This window comes from Sphaeramia orbicularis, chromosome 13 (assembly GCF_902148855.1).
Source record: "Sphaeramia orbicularis chromosome 13, fSphaOr1.1, whole genome shotgun sequence".
NCBI classification, from domain to species: domain Eukaryota; kingdom Metazoa; phylum Chordata; class Actinopteri; order Kurtiformes; family Apogonidae; genus Sphaeramia; species Sphaeramia orbicularis.
The window spans coordinates 23,887,003-23,902,038 of record NC_043969.1 but is presented as its reverse complement, the minus strand read 5'-3'; the positions used below and the strand labels follow the sequence as shown (position 1 = coordinate 23,902,038).

The 15,036-nt window shown below is 38.3% G+C and overlaps 1 protein-coding gene across 4 annotated transcripts in view; it reads left to right on the top strand.

Annotated features, from left to right (window-relative positions):
• Positions 1 to 15,036, top strand: part of LOC115431465 (leucine-rich repeat and fibronectin type III domain-containing protein 1-like protein) — a 289,152-nt gene that overhangs the window by 166,259 nt on the left and 107,857 nt on the right. For all 4 annotated transcript variants that reach the window (XR_003937102.1, XM_030151848.1, XM_030151845.1 and 1 more), the window contains 6 exons: positions 3,696 to 3,912; positions 5,064 to 5,215; positions 5,476 to 5,729; positions 6,844 to 7,087; positions 7,241 to 7,398; positions 10,310 to 10,690. Coding sequence is in view for 3 of the 4 variants with exons in the window: in XM_030151848.1 (XP_030007708.1) it covers positions 3,720 to 3,912; positions 5,064 to 5,215; positions 5,476 to 5,729; positions 6,844 to 7,087; positions 7,241 to 7,398; positions 10,310 to 10,690 (1,382 nt within the window). In the remaining variant the exon portion in view is untranslated. The remainder of the gene's footprint in view (positions 1 to 3,695; positions 3,913 to 5,063; positions 5,216 to 5,475; positions 5,730 to 6,843; positions 7,088 to 7,240; positions 7,399 to 10,309; positions 10,691 to 15,036) is intronic.

Genomic DNA, 15,036 nt, shown 5'->3' with positions numbered 1-15,036 from the left:
GCTGACATCAGCATATGCATAGACATGATGACATCAGCTGGATCGATGCCAAAATAAACTACAATACGCATGAGGGGCGGGGTTTGTTGTGTCTGGCACCACTTGTTCTGTTTTGTATCCATGTCTGTCTGTCTGTCTGTCTGTCTGTCTGTCTGTCTGTCTGTTAAATTCCAAGTTAAACCCCAAACCCACTTGATCCTACTAATATCTGACTCAAGATTTTGTGCATGCCATCACTGAAATTTCATTTAATATCATTCAAGCTTCAAAAACTCAAACACTTAAAGAAAAAGGGAGAGTCAGAGAGACAGAGGTCAGATGTTTTCTGCACCAACTGAACTGCATGTGTTCCATTTGCATTGGTCTTCAGTAGTTTAGATGGTTTGTAAAACATTTTTTTTGTTTGTTTTTTTCTGAGACATGCTGAATTTACGCCAAATGTATAAATATTCACTAATTTACATCCATGCAAATGACAAAGGCCATCTGTTAAGCAGCACCATTTGTGGTGAATTCCACCCTTTGTGAATCGCATACTGTATTTTTGTCTCACTTGCACCGGTTTTGTGCCAACTAAAGCTGCACAGTCTTTTTGTGAACCTGACCCAATCATTTTAGAGCAGTTCGGTCTGCACTGTATCCTAAAGGGAATGTTTGGTGGTTGGATGTTCTACTGTGTTTACCAGCTGGTCTGTCTCAACTGAAAACTGCATTATGGGAACAGTTAGAGTGAACCAAAATAGTAAGACGGACACACACAGGACAGCCAAACCTTGTAAATAGCGATGCTTCAGGTGCTTCTTTTACCAGGCTTGTTTATGTGGAGTTGGCATTTGTTGAAAAGTGACACAAGCAGAAGACAGGTATCACTGTGGGAGTTATAAAAAGTGTAAGGAGAAACTTATCATTTTCTCTGTAACTGTGTGTTTCTCCAGAAAGCATGTTTTTTTTTTTTTCAGCCTTTTCTAAATACATGTTTTTGCTTATTTGTGCAAAAGTGTACTGCAGGGTATGAGTGATTCAAGGAAAGTACTGCCAATCTGTTCTACCTAACTCAGCTTAACAAGGTTCTTCATGGAAATATATGTAGAAATTATATAATTAATAACTGTTGGCCTCTGTCGGGTAAATATCTGATGAACTAAAGGTCAAGGCCTTTACTGAAATGAAAATACTGTCTATGAGCAATGCATGAGCCTGTCTTTTGGAAGTGCTGTCTTAAAAATATATATAAAGGACTGGCCATGTCCATTGTGCTGTTCAATATGAGACATCAAGATGCATTCATGAAACAGATCATTTTGATACCAAACCTGCAGTTAACCATTGGTTTGACAGTGATATCCACCTCCCCCCCTCACATAGACACACACACACACACATATATATGTATATAATTAAAAGAAGTATTGCACTCATTATGTGAACCTGAAAAGCAGAAATCCAAATGTAACAAGTGGTGCCAGGCACAACAAATCCCGCCCCTCGCACATATTGTAGCTTAATTTGGCATTGATCCAGCCGATGGCATCATATCAGTGCCTGTGCTGATGTCAGCATATCAGTTGCCTCTATATATGTGCCAAGCTTGAAGTAAACTGAAACAAAATTCATGTTTTTATAGACATTTTAAATTTCGCCCATTCTAAGTAAATGGGAGAACAAAAAAGATTTTTAAAAAATCATTACAAATTGTAACCTTGACCTGCTTTTCCCAAAATGTAACCACATCTATTCTGGCTCACTGGCAATTTATAAACCCAATTTGGTATGAATTCAACCAATAGTTTTGCTGCTACAGACATGTGAAATGTCGCCCATTATAAGTAAATGGGAAAAAAACAATATTCTAAAAATTCATAAAAATATTTTACTTTGACATGTTTTACCCAAAATATAATCAGATCTATTCTGGGTCACTGGCAATCTATGAACCCATTTTGGTATGAATTCAACCAATAGCTTTGCTGCTAGAGTGTTAACAACAAACAAACAAATTGAGCCAAAAATAATATTCCTTGCCTTCCCCTTGGGGGCAGGGTAATAAGTATCAACAACTAGAAAAGCACTCGGTGAGTGCAGACCTCCGCCAAGGCAAAAAAAATTTCATCCAAATTCGTCCATAACTTTTTGAGTTATCTTGCTAACAGACAGACAAACAGACAAACCCCATAAAAACATAACCTCCGCCAACCTTGGCGGAGGTAAAAATGTCCTGCACTACATGTGGTATTGATCTGTTTTGTTGTTAGTCTGACAGCCTGTTTTGTTAGATGCAAACCATGAGAAACAGACATTAACCTCATACACATTTCACTTCTCTGTGCTTACACCTGCCAGAGTTAAAAAGTGAACCTTTAGTTGGCAAATACATTAAGGAACTTTCAGCTCTTCATGAAAAGGCAGTGTCACAGAACTAAAGAATCGTACACACACTACCGATTACATTTCTTTGTTGTAAACTCTGCTCTACAGTGCAGTATTTTTGTATTTTGACCATGATTCTTTACCAGTGTACATTAACTTTTTGACTTCTCCGGTGTTATGTAATAGAGGTCCTGAGATTCTACGCTTTAGTTCACTTTAGAGAGATGGATAAATGTTGGTAAATTGATATAGATTTTCAAGGGATGAGGGAATAAAATAGCAGTAAATATGAAGTGGCCTTAAGGTGAACTAAGTCAAAATAAAAAAAGAAAACACAACATAAACTGTGAAATAACTACACGAAAACACAACGAAAATTAGAGCACAGGACTGTAACAAACAAAAAGAAGCAAAAACTAGAAGTAAATGATAATTGAATAATAAATGTTTCTTTTTTGTGATGAGACGATAGTTTAATACCAGTTAACTTCCTTAGTAAAGTAATGGTGCTCTTGAATGTGTACATGTGTGATAAAAGTCTATATTTACTGATTTGTATGCAATGGTATTGGGTCGGATTTTCCATAAAAATCCTCCAGTGCTGCTTCTATACCGCTGCTATCGCTATAGCTTCAAAATACTAATATCAACAGACGGCTGGCTGTCAACGCAACTTAGGCTCCAACACGCATTTCATGTAAGCGCGTAAGCACATGAGCACTCTCAAATCTATCTTACTTCACTCCTAACCACAACATCAACAAAATCTACAAGCCAAGGCCTAGCAAAGTGTCTCTCTAAAACACACAGTGCAAGCTGGCCATCAAATAACCAATAGCTGTAGAAGTGCAGCTCCCCAGTTCTTATGTACTTGTCTGACTGGCACCGATTGGCTGCACAGGCCCAGGTGTTTGCCAGTTACAGAGAAGAGGGAACATGGGGAGTCAGAGTCATGGCAGCAGTACAACACACATTAATGCATTTCCAATATTCTCCTAAAGGGGGATTTAACACATTTATTAGAAGCATTTTGCTGCTTCTGATGTCAGCACAGTGTATGTTTTATTAATGCATAGTACCAAAGTTATAGAAAAAGGGAGAAAAAAAATGTCTTCTTGGAATTTGAAGCTTTTACAGGAGGTTTTATTTATTCATATGTTCTGTACTTGTACTGTACTACATGTTTAAATTGTCCTTGAGAACCAGTTTGGTTTCTCTCAAGGTTAGTGATTTAACTAAGGTTGTCTTTTCCTAATAGTTGCCCCTTCTTGATCAGAGCCCTCTTGGTTTCCGCTTTAATTCATGACTCATTTCTCTCTATGTTCCAGTTGCCTTGTTCCAAGTGGAGGATAATGGAAAGGCTGTGGCTCTCTTTGCTGTTGCTAGCAGCAGCATGCAGGGGACAGCCGTGTCCAAAACGCTGTATGTGCCAGAGCCTTTCTCCGTCGCTCGCCATTCTCTGCTCGAAGACAGGCTTGCTGTTTGTTCCAGCTGCAATTGACCGACGCACTGTGGAGTTACGGCTTCAAGAGAACTTCATTACAGGTAACACACCAGCCAGCCTGTGGGGATGACAGCCCCTTTTATTAAACTACCCGCATAAATTATTTCTCCAAGACAAAACTAAAAAAAAAATATTTATGTGGATGTGCTGCTGAAAAAAAAAAAAAAGATTCTGGCTCCTTAGCAGAGACAGAGCGCCAAAGGCACAGTGAACAATGAATGACGAGCTAAATATAAAGAACAGCTGCATATGGAGGGTACATGTGAGGATGAGTATGTCATATGTCACTGCAGTAACAAGCTATTCCAATTTGTTCCAATTATTTCTCTTGTGTGTCAGCTGCAGGATAGGTTTGGACTGGTTAGTCACAAACAATCATTTGTTGATAATTAGCATAATATTAACTTTATGATACAACAGTTTACTGTAAGTTTGTTTCCACTTATAGCAATGTTGGCACACATCACAACACCTTTATGTTGGTATTCGCATGGAAATTAGCAACATTTTTCATAAAGCAGGTTTAAGTTTTTCCCACTTTCCTACTATTTTTGTTTTGCGGTTCATTCTAGCAAATCTTGTTGATGATTCATCTCCTCCTTATATCAAAGAGTTCACTTTGGCACTTTGAAATATACTTATTTTTAAGAACTGGAGTATTGCTTTATCCTTTTATTTTAATCTGGATTCCCATTAGCTCCCTACCAAGGCAGCTGCTTAATCTTTCCGTTCTGACTTTAAAGAATTCCAGTATTCACCAAAACAAAAGACACAAGAGCTTAAAAAGACCCACTCTTCAAAGAGTCCAGGACCGAGACATGAAAAACTACAAACAATATCATAGGTGTAAATACTTAAAGGGCATTGTTCACATCCATAACAGTTCAGAAGAATTATATTGAGCCAAACAAACATTTTTGCATCTTATATTAATTAATGTTAGAATCTCATTTGATCATTCAAATTGCCAAAAAGTTCATTAAAAATATGTCTGGTATCATATAATGTAGGTTCTACCAGGATAGAACCACATTAAACATGTTAATGCTAATCTAAATATACAATATAAATGGGGTTTTGCAGATAGCAAATGTGATGTTAGTTTTTCTATCTCTGGAATGGATCTAACCATTTATCACTTAGATCCACAGGAAACATAATCATTCATTTGTGTTTATCTCCCTTCCACCAGCTGTTCGCAGGAAAGACTTTGCTAACATGACCAGCCTACTACATCTGACCCTGTCCAGAAACACTATCAGTCAGATCCTCCCTTCAGCCTTCAGTGACCTACGGCGGCTGAGAGCCCTCCACCTAGACTCCAACAGATTAACTATTATCAAGGTAAGATTGATGGACAGATGGCTGGAAGGATTAATGATGGTATAGGAAAGAAGCTGTATATCACTGGATTGATAAACAGCCACCACACAGCTTCAGGGCATGTATATGGTAAATCCTTAAGTGTACTGACAAGAAATCAGTAGCGGTACCGTGGTACAGGGATGTACAACGATACAGATAATAGATAAAGAGGTGGAGAAATATGTATCAGTGACAGATCTAATGATACAACTGCCATGCTTTGACTTTTTTCACCCTAGGATGATCATTTTAAAGGCCTCACCAACCTTCGCCACCTCATTCTGGCAAACAACCAGCTCCACTCCATATCTCCACATGCTTTTGACGACTTCCTGGCCACTCTTGAAGACCTGGACCTCAGTTACAACAACCTTGCTCAGGTTCCCTGGGACACGATTGGGCGTCTAACTAACGTCAACACCTTAAATATGGATCATAACCTAATAGAGAATGTTCCCCAAGGGGTTTTCACCAACCTTCACAAACTGGCCAGGTAATTATACGTATAGAGAAGGAGACATGAGTACTAAGAAATGGAGTGTTATACAATGAAACAATATTTGTATAACCTTCCTCTTGTGTTAGGGTCTGCACCGACCCATTTTAGGTTTTAAATGCATGAATGAACCACATAAAATTTGTGTATTGCATCAAGGCTGTTTGACTTTGTCAGGAACCTCTATTTCTTTTTTTTTTTTTTCTTGTTTGGCACATGCAAATATACAAGACATTTTACATACATTTACATATCTAATCAAACATCCCCATATAGGATGGGAAAAAATGCACATGTATATAACCACTTCTGAATGCTTATTGCATTAAAAGCTTAATCATGGGACTCCATCTCTTTGTAAATACCTCTCCCTGAATTCTAAGTACATATGTAATTTGCTCCATCTGACAGATTTCCCTCACTTTCTCAATCCAAATGTTATATGTGGGAGGTTCACATTTCAACCACTCGATAATGATGCATTTAATGAACAACCTTTATTTCAACAAAATGATACAAAAAAACCCAAAAAACACTCAATTATGACTGGTTGAAATTATGACCTTTGTGTTGTTAGGGTCGGCTTTGACTCAGTTATAAAAATAAGATTATAAAGCATAAATTAGAGCCAAAACTGAAATCATAAGTGCACTGTCAGCCAACACACTGACAGCCAGCTCCTCTAACAGTCATGTGAGCTTTTGGGGATTCTCATTTTGCCCTTTTATCCAGTTTACCTGCACAAAAACAAAACAAGCAAAGACGGGCATGTCCGCACATGTGAGGCCAATTCAGTAAGAGTTGGTGACTTGCAGGGGTATACTAACAAAAAAAAAGGCCCAGAGACTCACACCAAAAATATTAAAACCAATATTTTCATGGATAAGAAAGCTTAACAAGGTAACCAAGAGATGAGAAACACATTGTATGATGATTAACATAAGAGATGGAAACATAGAGCTAACACAAGAGGAAGGATAAGCAGATAATTAGAGAAAACTGTAACAGACAGATTAATATCATAAATACAAAGAAATAGAATAAAACAACACACTGTTGTCATTCTTCTACGATGCTTCGCCCTCATTTTCTAAACCCTTTCCTTTCACAGGCTAGACATGACGTCCAATAAGTTAAAGAAAATTCCCCCGGACCCACTGTTCCTGAGAATCCCAGTTTATGCCAAGTCCAAAGGCTCCCCCCTCTCATCCCTGGTGTTGAGTTTTGGTGGCAACCCTCTCCACTGTAACTGTGAACTTCTGTGGTTGAGGAGGCTAACAAGGGAGGATGATCTTGAGACGTGCGCCTCCCCCCCTGATCTTAGCGCCAAATACTTCTGGACCATACCCGAAGAGGTGACACCCTTTTTTTAACATCTCCTGTTGTATTGGCGAGAAGCAGATGTAAATGTTGTCAGAGCGCAGAGAGATCTAGTTAAAACTAAGGAAAATATGTCAGATTTGGAAAAGTATTTGCAGTGTGACCTAAGACCTTTTGTTTTCCTTTAGGAGTTTATTTGTGACCCACCAGTTCTGACCCGTAAGTCACCTCACACTGTGGCAATGGAAGGCCAGCCTGCCAGCCTCAAGTGCAAAGCAAACGGTGACCCGGAACCTGAAGTCCATTGGATCAGCCCTGAAGGACGACTTATATCTAATGGCTCCAGGTACAAATATTATCTGCAGTTTACAGTTGTGGAAAAAAGTTTCTGGACACCCTTAAAATTTTAAAATATCATTTTGAGATATTTTTTGAAAAATATTTAGGGTTAAAGGTAGGGTAGGAGATCCTTCAAAAACAGCTGAAAATGGTTGAAAAACAGCAAGCTCCATTTTGAAAATACACCCAGAAGGCACACCTCCAGAGTACCGGAAGATGCAATGTTTGTTCCCGAGGGTTCATGAGTGCTGCGCAGCATCAATTCACCCCCCCACCCCCCCCCGACGGATTTGTGTAGAACTTGGACTTTTCACTTGTTATTTTGTACATGTTCTAAGTAATCTCAGGCTAGTAAGAACAGCTGATTGTAGTAAGACTGATGTCAGGCTAACAGCCCACTAAAGTTTGTTCTGAATGCTGTATTCTGTGCATTTCACTGTTATGTTCGTCAGCAAAACAGCCCCAATTCATACCTAGCTGGCTAATGTTACATTCTCTAGTGATTTATGTTAGTGACAAAACAGTTTGCCAGCAAACTTTCCATCCTAATATTGCTAATATAGCCAAGCTCTGGCTTCGTTTCCTGTACAAGTGCCCTAAGCCGCTGAGAGCGCGCAATTTGTGCACAAAGAGGGGTACGCACAGAGGGGGGAGGGACAAATGAGAGTTGAGTTTGATAGACATATCACAATTCAATCATTTCAATAATTAGATGGTGTTTTTTCAGTCCTGTCCGTTCCACAGGTGACTACATTTTTTTTAAATTTTTGTGTTAGAGCATTTAAACAATTGGTTACATTCGGGATGTGAAGGGGATTTTAAACAGTATAATAAAAAATGCTCCAGGAAAACATCTCCTACCCTACCTTTAAATCTTGTGGGTGTGGCTGCATCAGACAGACACAAACAAATGTTTTTATTGTTGTTGGCTATTGTTAGCAAGAAAAAATAGCAAAACTAAATTCTTGACAGTGTCGATGTACCTTATCAGTGATTCCTAATCCAATATAATCAAAGACTTTTTGACACCACTTTATTACTTTAATATTTTTGGTCAAAATTAAAGCATTTATTGTAGTGAGCATGACCAATGATAGCATTCCTATGTTTGTTAAGATCAGTGACCAGAGACCGAGGGCAGGTGCAAGCGTTGTTCATTTTTTATTTCCCTCTACTCCAGCTCAGTGATGTGCTCCAACATGCAACCAGAATGAAACAATGGCTCCAGTAATTCTTTTTCTCTTGGCTCTAGTAGGACGTAGGCAGTGACACATGACTTGTGTGGGCCAACTCTGAAATAGGCTAGCAAGGTTGCTATTGAGGTCACATTTCAATTTCTCCACCCATTACACCTTTCTGAGCGATTACAGGGATTCCATCTGGTAACCCAGTTGGCACATGTTCATTTATCAAATACTGTATGTAGGTTCCCAATATTCAATATTACAGAATCATATTGTATCACACCCAATTTCTGATGTCCATGAGGTATATCAATATATTATGTTAAAAAGAAGCCTAAACTACAGAACAAAATCGCTCTTTGGTCTGCAGTGGTTACTGTCTGTTGTAAAAGCCTTTAATGGGAATAATTAAACCTTCAGCTTTTCCGCACATACGTGGTCCCTGGATGTTGCTCTCGGCGTCATAACTGAGTTAATAATGACACCACTGATGATCCACTGGGTCCTTTGTGGGTGAGTGATGATTAATGGAACTTAGGGGAAGCCACATTAAAATTTACTTTGGTTTAACTTTGATCTGCACAACAGTGAAACTGATGCTGAAATGCTCTTTTGAGACATTTTTTTATGATTGACCTGTAAGGGCAGAATTTTCATTATTTATATCTTTTCTAATGTTATATATCTTTTTCTAATTTCCCTGTATATCAGAGCACCGACAGATGACATAACAAGACTGCAGAGACTAGAAATTGATATCTATTCATAGACACAGTTCTGCCCACATTATTTTTTGCCACAGCATGTGAGCAATTTTTTGCTGCCAATTTGGTCTAACCACAACTCACTTGTTCATGTACTGTGAATATGAACTGAATTGCCTCTAAAAACTGATCAGATAATAGTGGGATTATATTGCCTGTTGTGATTAAAAGGAAAATATACTGTAAACAAGTGGTGCCAGGCACAACAAACCCCGTCCCTTGCACTTATTGTTGCTTATTTTGGTATTGATTCAGCTGATGTTATCATGTCTATGCATGTGCTGATGTCAGCATATCAATTGCTTCTTTATATGTGCCAAGTCTGAAGTAAATTGAAATATGGCCTTTGCCCATAAGTAGAGAGGATAGGCTCCAGCGACCCCCACGACCCTAGTAAGGATAAAGCAGGTTCAGATAATAAATGAATGAAACAAAATGGATGTTTTTAAAAACATTTGAAATTGTGCCCATTATGAGTAAATGGGAGAGAAAAAAAAAAAACATTTAAAAAATTCATAAAAATTTTAACTTTGATCTACTTTTCCCAAAATGTAACCACATCTGTTCTGGGTCACTGGCAATCTATAAACCCAGTTTGGTATGAATTCAACCAATAGTTTTGCTGCTACAGACATTTGAAATTTTGCCCATTATATGTAAATGGGGAAAAAAAAAAGATTTCAAAAATTCATAAAAAATATGAACTTTGACCTACTTTTCCCAAAATGTAATCATATCTATTCTGTGTCACTGGCAATGTATAACCCAATTTGACATGAATTCAACAAATAGTTTGGCTGCTAGAGTGTTAACAAACAAACTGAACCAAAAACAATACCCCTTGCCTCCCTTTTGGGGGGAGGGTTATGAAAAGTGGGAGAAAAAACTAAAATGAAGTCAGGTTGCATTCATGCCATTCGTACTCCATTATTGAATTAAATTTCTCATTTGACATTACTGTTCCTTTCAGAACGCTGGTATTTCCTAATGGAAGCCTGGAAATCAATGTCACGTCCCTGAAGGATTCAGGAAACTTCACCTGCATCGCGTCCAACGCTGCAGGTGAATCGACAGGAAGGGTGGAGCTTGTTGTCACGGCAATGCCCCATTTGGCAAACAGCACAAGCCGAAGTCGAGATCCTTCGTCTGAACCCGCCCCTTCTGACATCCTGACCTCATCTAAGGTCGCTCTACCAAATAACGAGACGAGAGGAGCCGATAGAAGAGTTTCACTGGTGGAACTGACGGGAAACTCTGCCCTCATTAGATGGAGCAGTCAAACCCCTCCATCTGGAGTCAGGATGTTCCAGGTCCAGTACAACAGCTCTGGGGATGACACTCTAGTATACAGGTCTGTATGTCCACTTTACCTCTTATACTGTCTGCCTCTATTTTGAATTCTCCCTCTACACTCTCTGCTGTTACTTCTGTGCATCCTTTTCAAAGAAGGGATGTTGGTGAATTAGTATGAGTGTGTGTGTGTGTGTGTGCATTTGTGTATGTAAATCAGAAGATATCAGCCGCTGCCACGAGGATGAGAGCGGATGATAAATGATACAAGTGGAGATTAGCCAGTCATCCAGTCGTAAAAGTCTAATCAACTGAAATGATAAAGACATCTGTAGTGGCACAGAGCTTTTGTCGGGTTAGCTGAATGCAGAAAAGCCACTGCCAAATGAGAACAGAAAACAGTTTATTGCTGTTCTGCCGGCTTCATTGCCATGCAGACATTGTTGCTATGTGTTATTTCTTCAAATTAAGCCTCTACTGATGTGATATTTTTCCCTGTTTTGGGAATTTGACTTGGTTCGGACTTTGGCAGAGACTTGGTTATTTTATATTTATCAGGTCCCTGAAGTATATGTCTGTTGGGAATTCGACTGGATGTGTTACGTGTGTTTACCTTGAACTTCCAATTGCTTTAGGTGGTTCTATTTGTTATGATGTTTTAAAGAAATGATTCAACCTTGTGGAGCTTTTCACAGTGTAAATTGTCTTCCATTTGTGTGTTTTGTGCTGATTATTGGGTTTGCGTGGATTCTCTCAGATACAAGATGTTTGTTGTGTCCTTCATTGTGCGTTATTTCGTTGAAGGACATGTCAAGCCAATTTATTTTATATAGTTCAATATCAGAAACTTGGCCTCAGAGGGCTTTCTTTTCTCTCCGCACTGCTTCTCCTTGCCTGAAGTCATGAGTGAAAAATAGGAGATGTATGTTCCTGAAGCTTTACATTCTTTTCTTCAATCTTTGTGCTCAAGGGGAACTTGCACCACCGCTCTCCAACACCTAAATCGCTGCACCGGGAGAAAAACATCTCAGAAAATCTGGGAAAGCCCTGTTTATTTTCAGTTCAGAGTAATCCTCATATGCTGTAGAGTTGTCATAGCAACAGTTTGGGGAAGTCTTTTACATCTTGTTAGTGACTGACTCGCATGTTCCTTTAATACTGTCACAAATTAGTGCTGTGATTTTTTTTTTTGTTTTTTTTTGTGTTATTTATTACGTGCTGCACATTTTCAGGTGTGCTTCTCCTATAGAATTTTCTCATAAACAACTGAGTTTTTCTGATTTTATTTTCATATGTCCAATCGATACCTGAAATTTGTAGGAAATAAATCTTGAAAAAGCCTGTAATGTTAAATCCATCCTCACTGACAGCAACACTTGTCTCCACTACCGAAGAATGATTATGCTGTTTGTTTCTAACTCAGAGAGGACATTAGTTTATTCAAACACTTGAGCTAACTGTGGGAGACAAGCAGCTTTTTTCACATTCAGAGCATGGCAACTGTTCTTCTGCTTAGCAACCGTCTACCTGCACCTGCCTGTTCAAGGTTGGATGCAGTTAGTGGGCACAATCACCCTGCAGGTACAAAGTACGCCTCATGAGTAGGGTGGAAGTGTGTGTTCTTGTGCGGGTGTCTGTAAATCTTACTTTGAGCTTCACATTAATAAGTGGATTGTCTAGACATTTGCAGAACTGACTACACTGCAGCTCTAAAGAGAGAAAGCAATGCACACCAGCAACTCCATCTATACATCTTTATACTATTGAAGGTATTAAAAAAGAAAAAAAGTACATAAACTATGCTAGATTTCTAAGATGCAAGGCCCAAGCATTTCATCCATCAAAATTATTGTAATATGCTGAACAAAAACAGTTAATTATAGAGCAACGTTTGTCATCTAATGAAAACAAATTATCTCTGAAGTCTGTTCTGTTGCAAAAGCTTTCTTGCAATTTACCTTTGTTATGTGATCATGGTCGAACAGTATGATATCATAAAATAATGGCAGGATAGAATGAGAAAAATATCCATTAGGAGGTTTCACCTTTGCACAAGCTCAGTTCTACATAAAAAAAATAAAAAAAATAAAAAAATAAATACAAAATTGAAAATAAAACCCAGCTCTGAGTGTGCTGGTGGATACAGTATGTATGCACCGTACATCTCCCTTCTGTCTGTCTTTGGTCAATATCCATTAGGAGGGGGGTGAGGCACAATGCCATGAAGAGAGAGGTGGGGGAGGAGAGAAGAGGAGTGGGCACAGAGAGCTGAATAGAAGAGGAAACCAGAACAACGTAATGGTGCCACATTTAGGCTGTTTGAAAATAACAGTTTATTTGGCTTTACAGGATATTGCATTACTTTTGTTAATGCTGATCAGTCTTAGAATCTTCATTCATTAATGCCACAGATTAGAACTGACACAACTGAGCCAAATGTTTCCACCTATTAACATCAGAAAGTGGATTTCAGGTTTGCATTTCTAAGCTAGGATGTTGTTGCAATAGATGATATCTCAAGGTTAAATGTAGGACTGAGGAGGCGTTTGCTGGCAGCTGCATTATGTTTCCTCCAATGCTTTACAATCAAATGCTAAAGCAACACCTGACAAATGACATTATTTGACAGAGCAGTTTTAAATGGTGTGGTTGCCTTGATGCTGATTAGGAACACAGCTTTTATGGTAATTATCAATTGATTATACCAATGTTTCATTGACTTACCATAGGTGTCAGTAAACTTTTATTATTTATTTAGTTTCAAGCGAACAGAATGAATGCTAAATATATAACGGCCACTAAATTGAGTTTTGTGTTGTGTGTTAGGCCGTTACCTCAGGTAGAGTATCTAGACTGTAACGTCCTGTGATCTGTTCACTGCTCTTGCTGTCCATTTTATTCAAGCACTAACTCAATTTAGAACCATTTCCACTTTAGAAAGACCACCAATAGCACAGAGATTACCAAGGAGTTTGGAGCATAAAGAGGCATCTCTGATTCAGTCTCAGAACTCCCTGACTACTTACAGTCAATGCCATTACAACACCAAGTGTGTGTGAGCTTGTGTAGATGTGTATTTGTGTGTACAAGGAACCACATGGCTGGTGGTGCATTAGTTAAAGCAGTGTCTGAAACATACTCTTCAAACCCACTGACTAATATAATCAATGCCTATTCAAGTATGTGCACTGTGCATGTGTTCACACGTGTGATGCATGTGTACATGGGGAACACTGGCAGCTGGGGCTTAGCTATAGAAAGTCAGTTACACTGTCATCAATGGCATCACAGCACAGGAGGAGGTGTGTTCTGGTGTGTTTATTTGTATCTGTGTTGACCACTTTTGTAAATAGGAACAAAAAGTTTGGCTTTCTCTGTTAACCCTGTAAAGCCTGAACCATTAAATTATTGACATAAAATTCCAGTTCTTTGAATCTGGAGCCTTTATTGGTCCTTCTGAACAACCAAGAACATTTTTTTTTCAAATATCAATTTCCATGTATGAGTTTCAATTTGTATCATATTTGATACATTGGGTTTCAGTGCTCAAATTTTATGATTTTTGAACAAATAAAAACATAATGTAACACAAACATGTCTAACAAATTGTTTTCAAAATTGTCAAAGTTCTTCGTCCTTCCTCATTAATGACGATCGTGTAGTGTCACTGGAAAGGCCTCTTGTGAACGAATTCCTCCCCCCTGGTGGATTATCTGTGTATTGCATGTATCTAATTGTATACATTAGGCTTTTCAAGAAAAAAAATATCACACTGATCATGTAGAGGGCTTCAAAACGCATGTATCAAATATGATTCATCTGGCGTTATAGGGTTAAAATGTCCATAACACACAGCAGCATCATAGTGTTTGAATCTAGAGATTTAGCTGCAGCACTGATTTATTTTACATTTGTTTGTGTTTATTATTGATACAGTTGCATCCCCAGATTGATGTGTTTATAAATGTTCATCTCAGCCATGAAATATGCACATTTAGTATTCAGTAATTTATTCTAAGCATTAAACAGTAATAATAAAAGGATTTGAACACATTTATTGATAGAACAGTGATGATTCTTTATCGCATCCTCTCGCTTTTTGCACTGTGTAGAACTTAATTAAACTCATCCTCTGCCCAAGTATCTCTGATCTTGATGTAAGTCATTAAGGTTCAGTGAAATTCATGTGAGAGTAATAAATCATATGAAACACAGTGGGATGGGACCATAAGCTGGAAAAGTGTAATTGTGTAGTCATGGTGATGCTTAATGCGGATAAAACCTTTAAAAGATATTTTAACTCCTGTTTATGTGTTTGACTGTAGTATAATCAGAACATGCAGTATTTTTAAAGTGTACAGCACATCTTATTTGTCATCCTGTTGATTATTATATAGCCCCCATGGG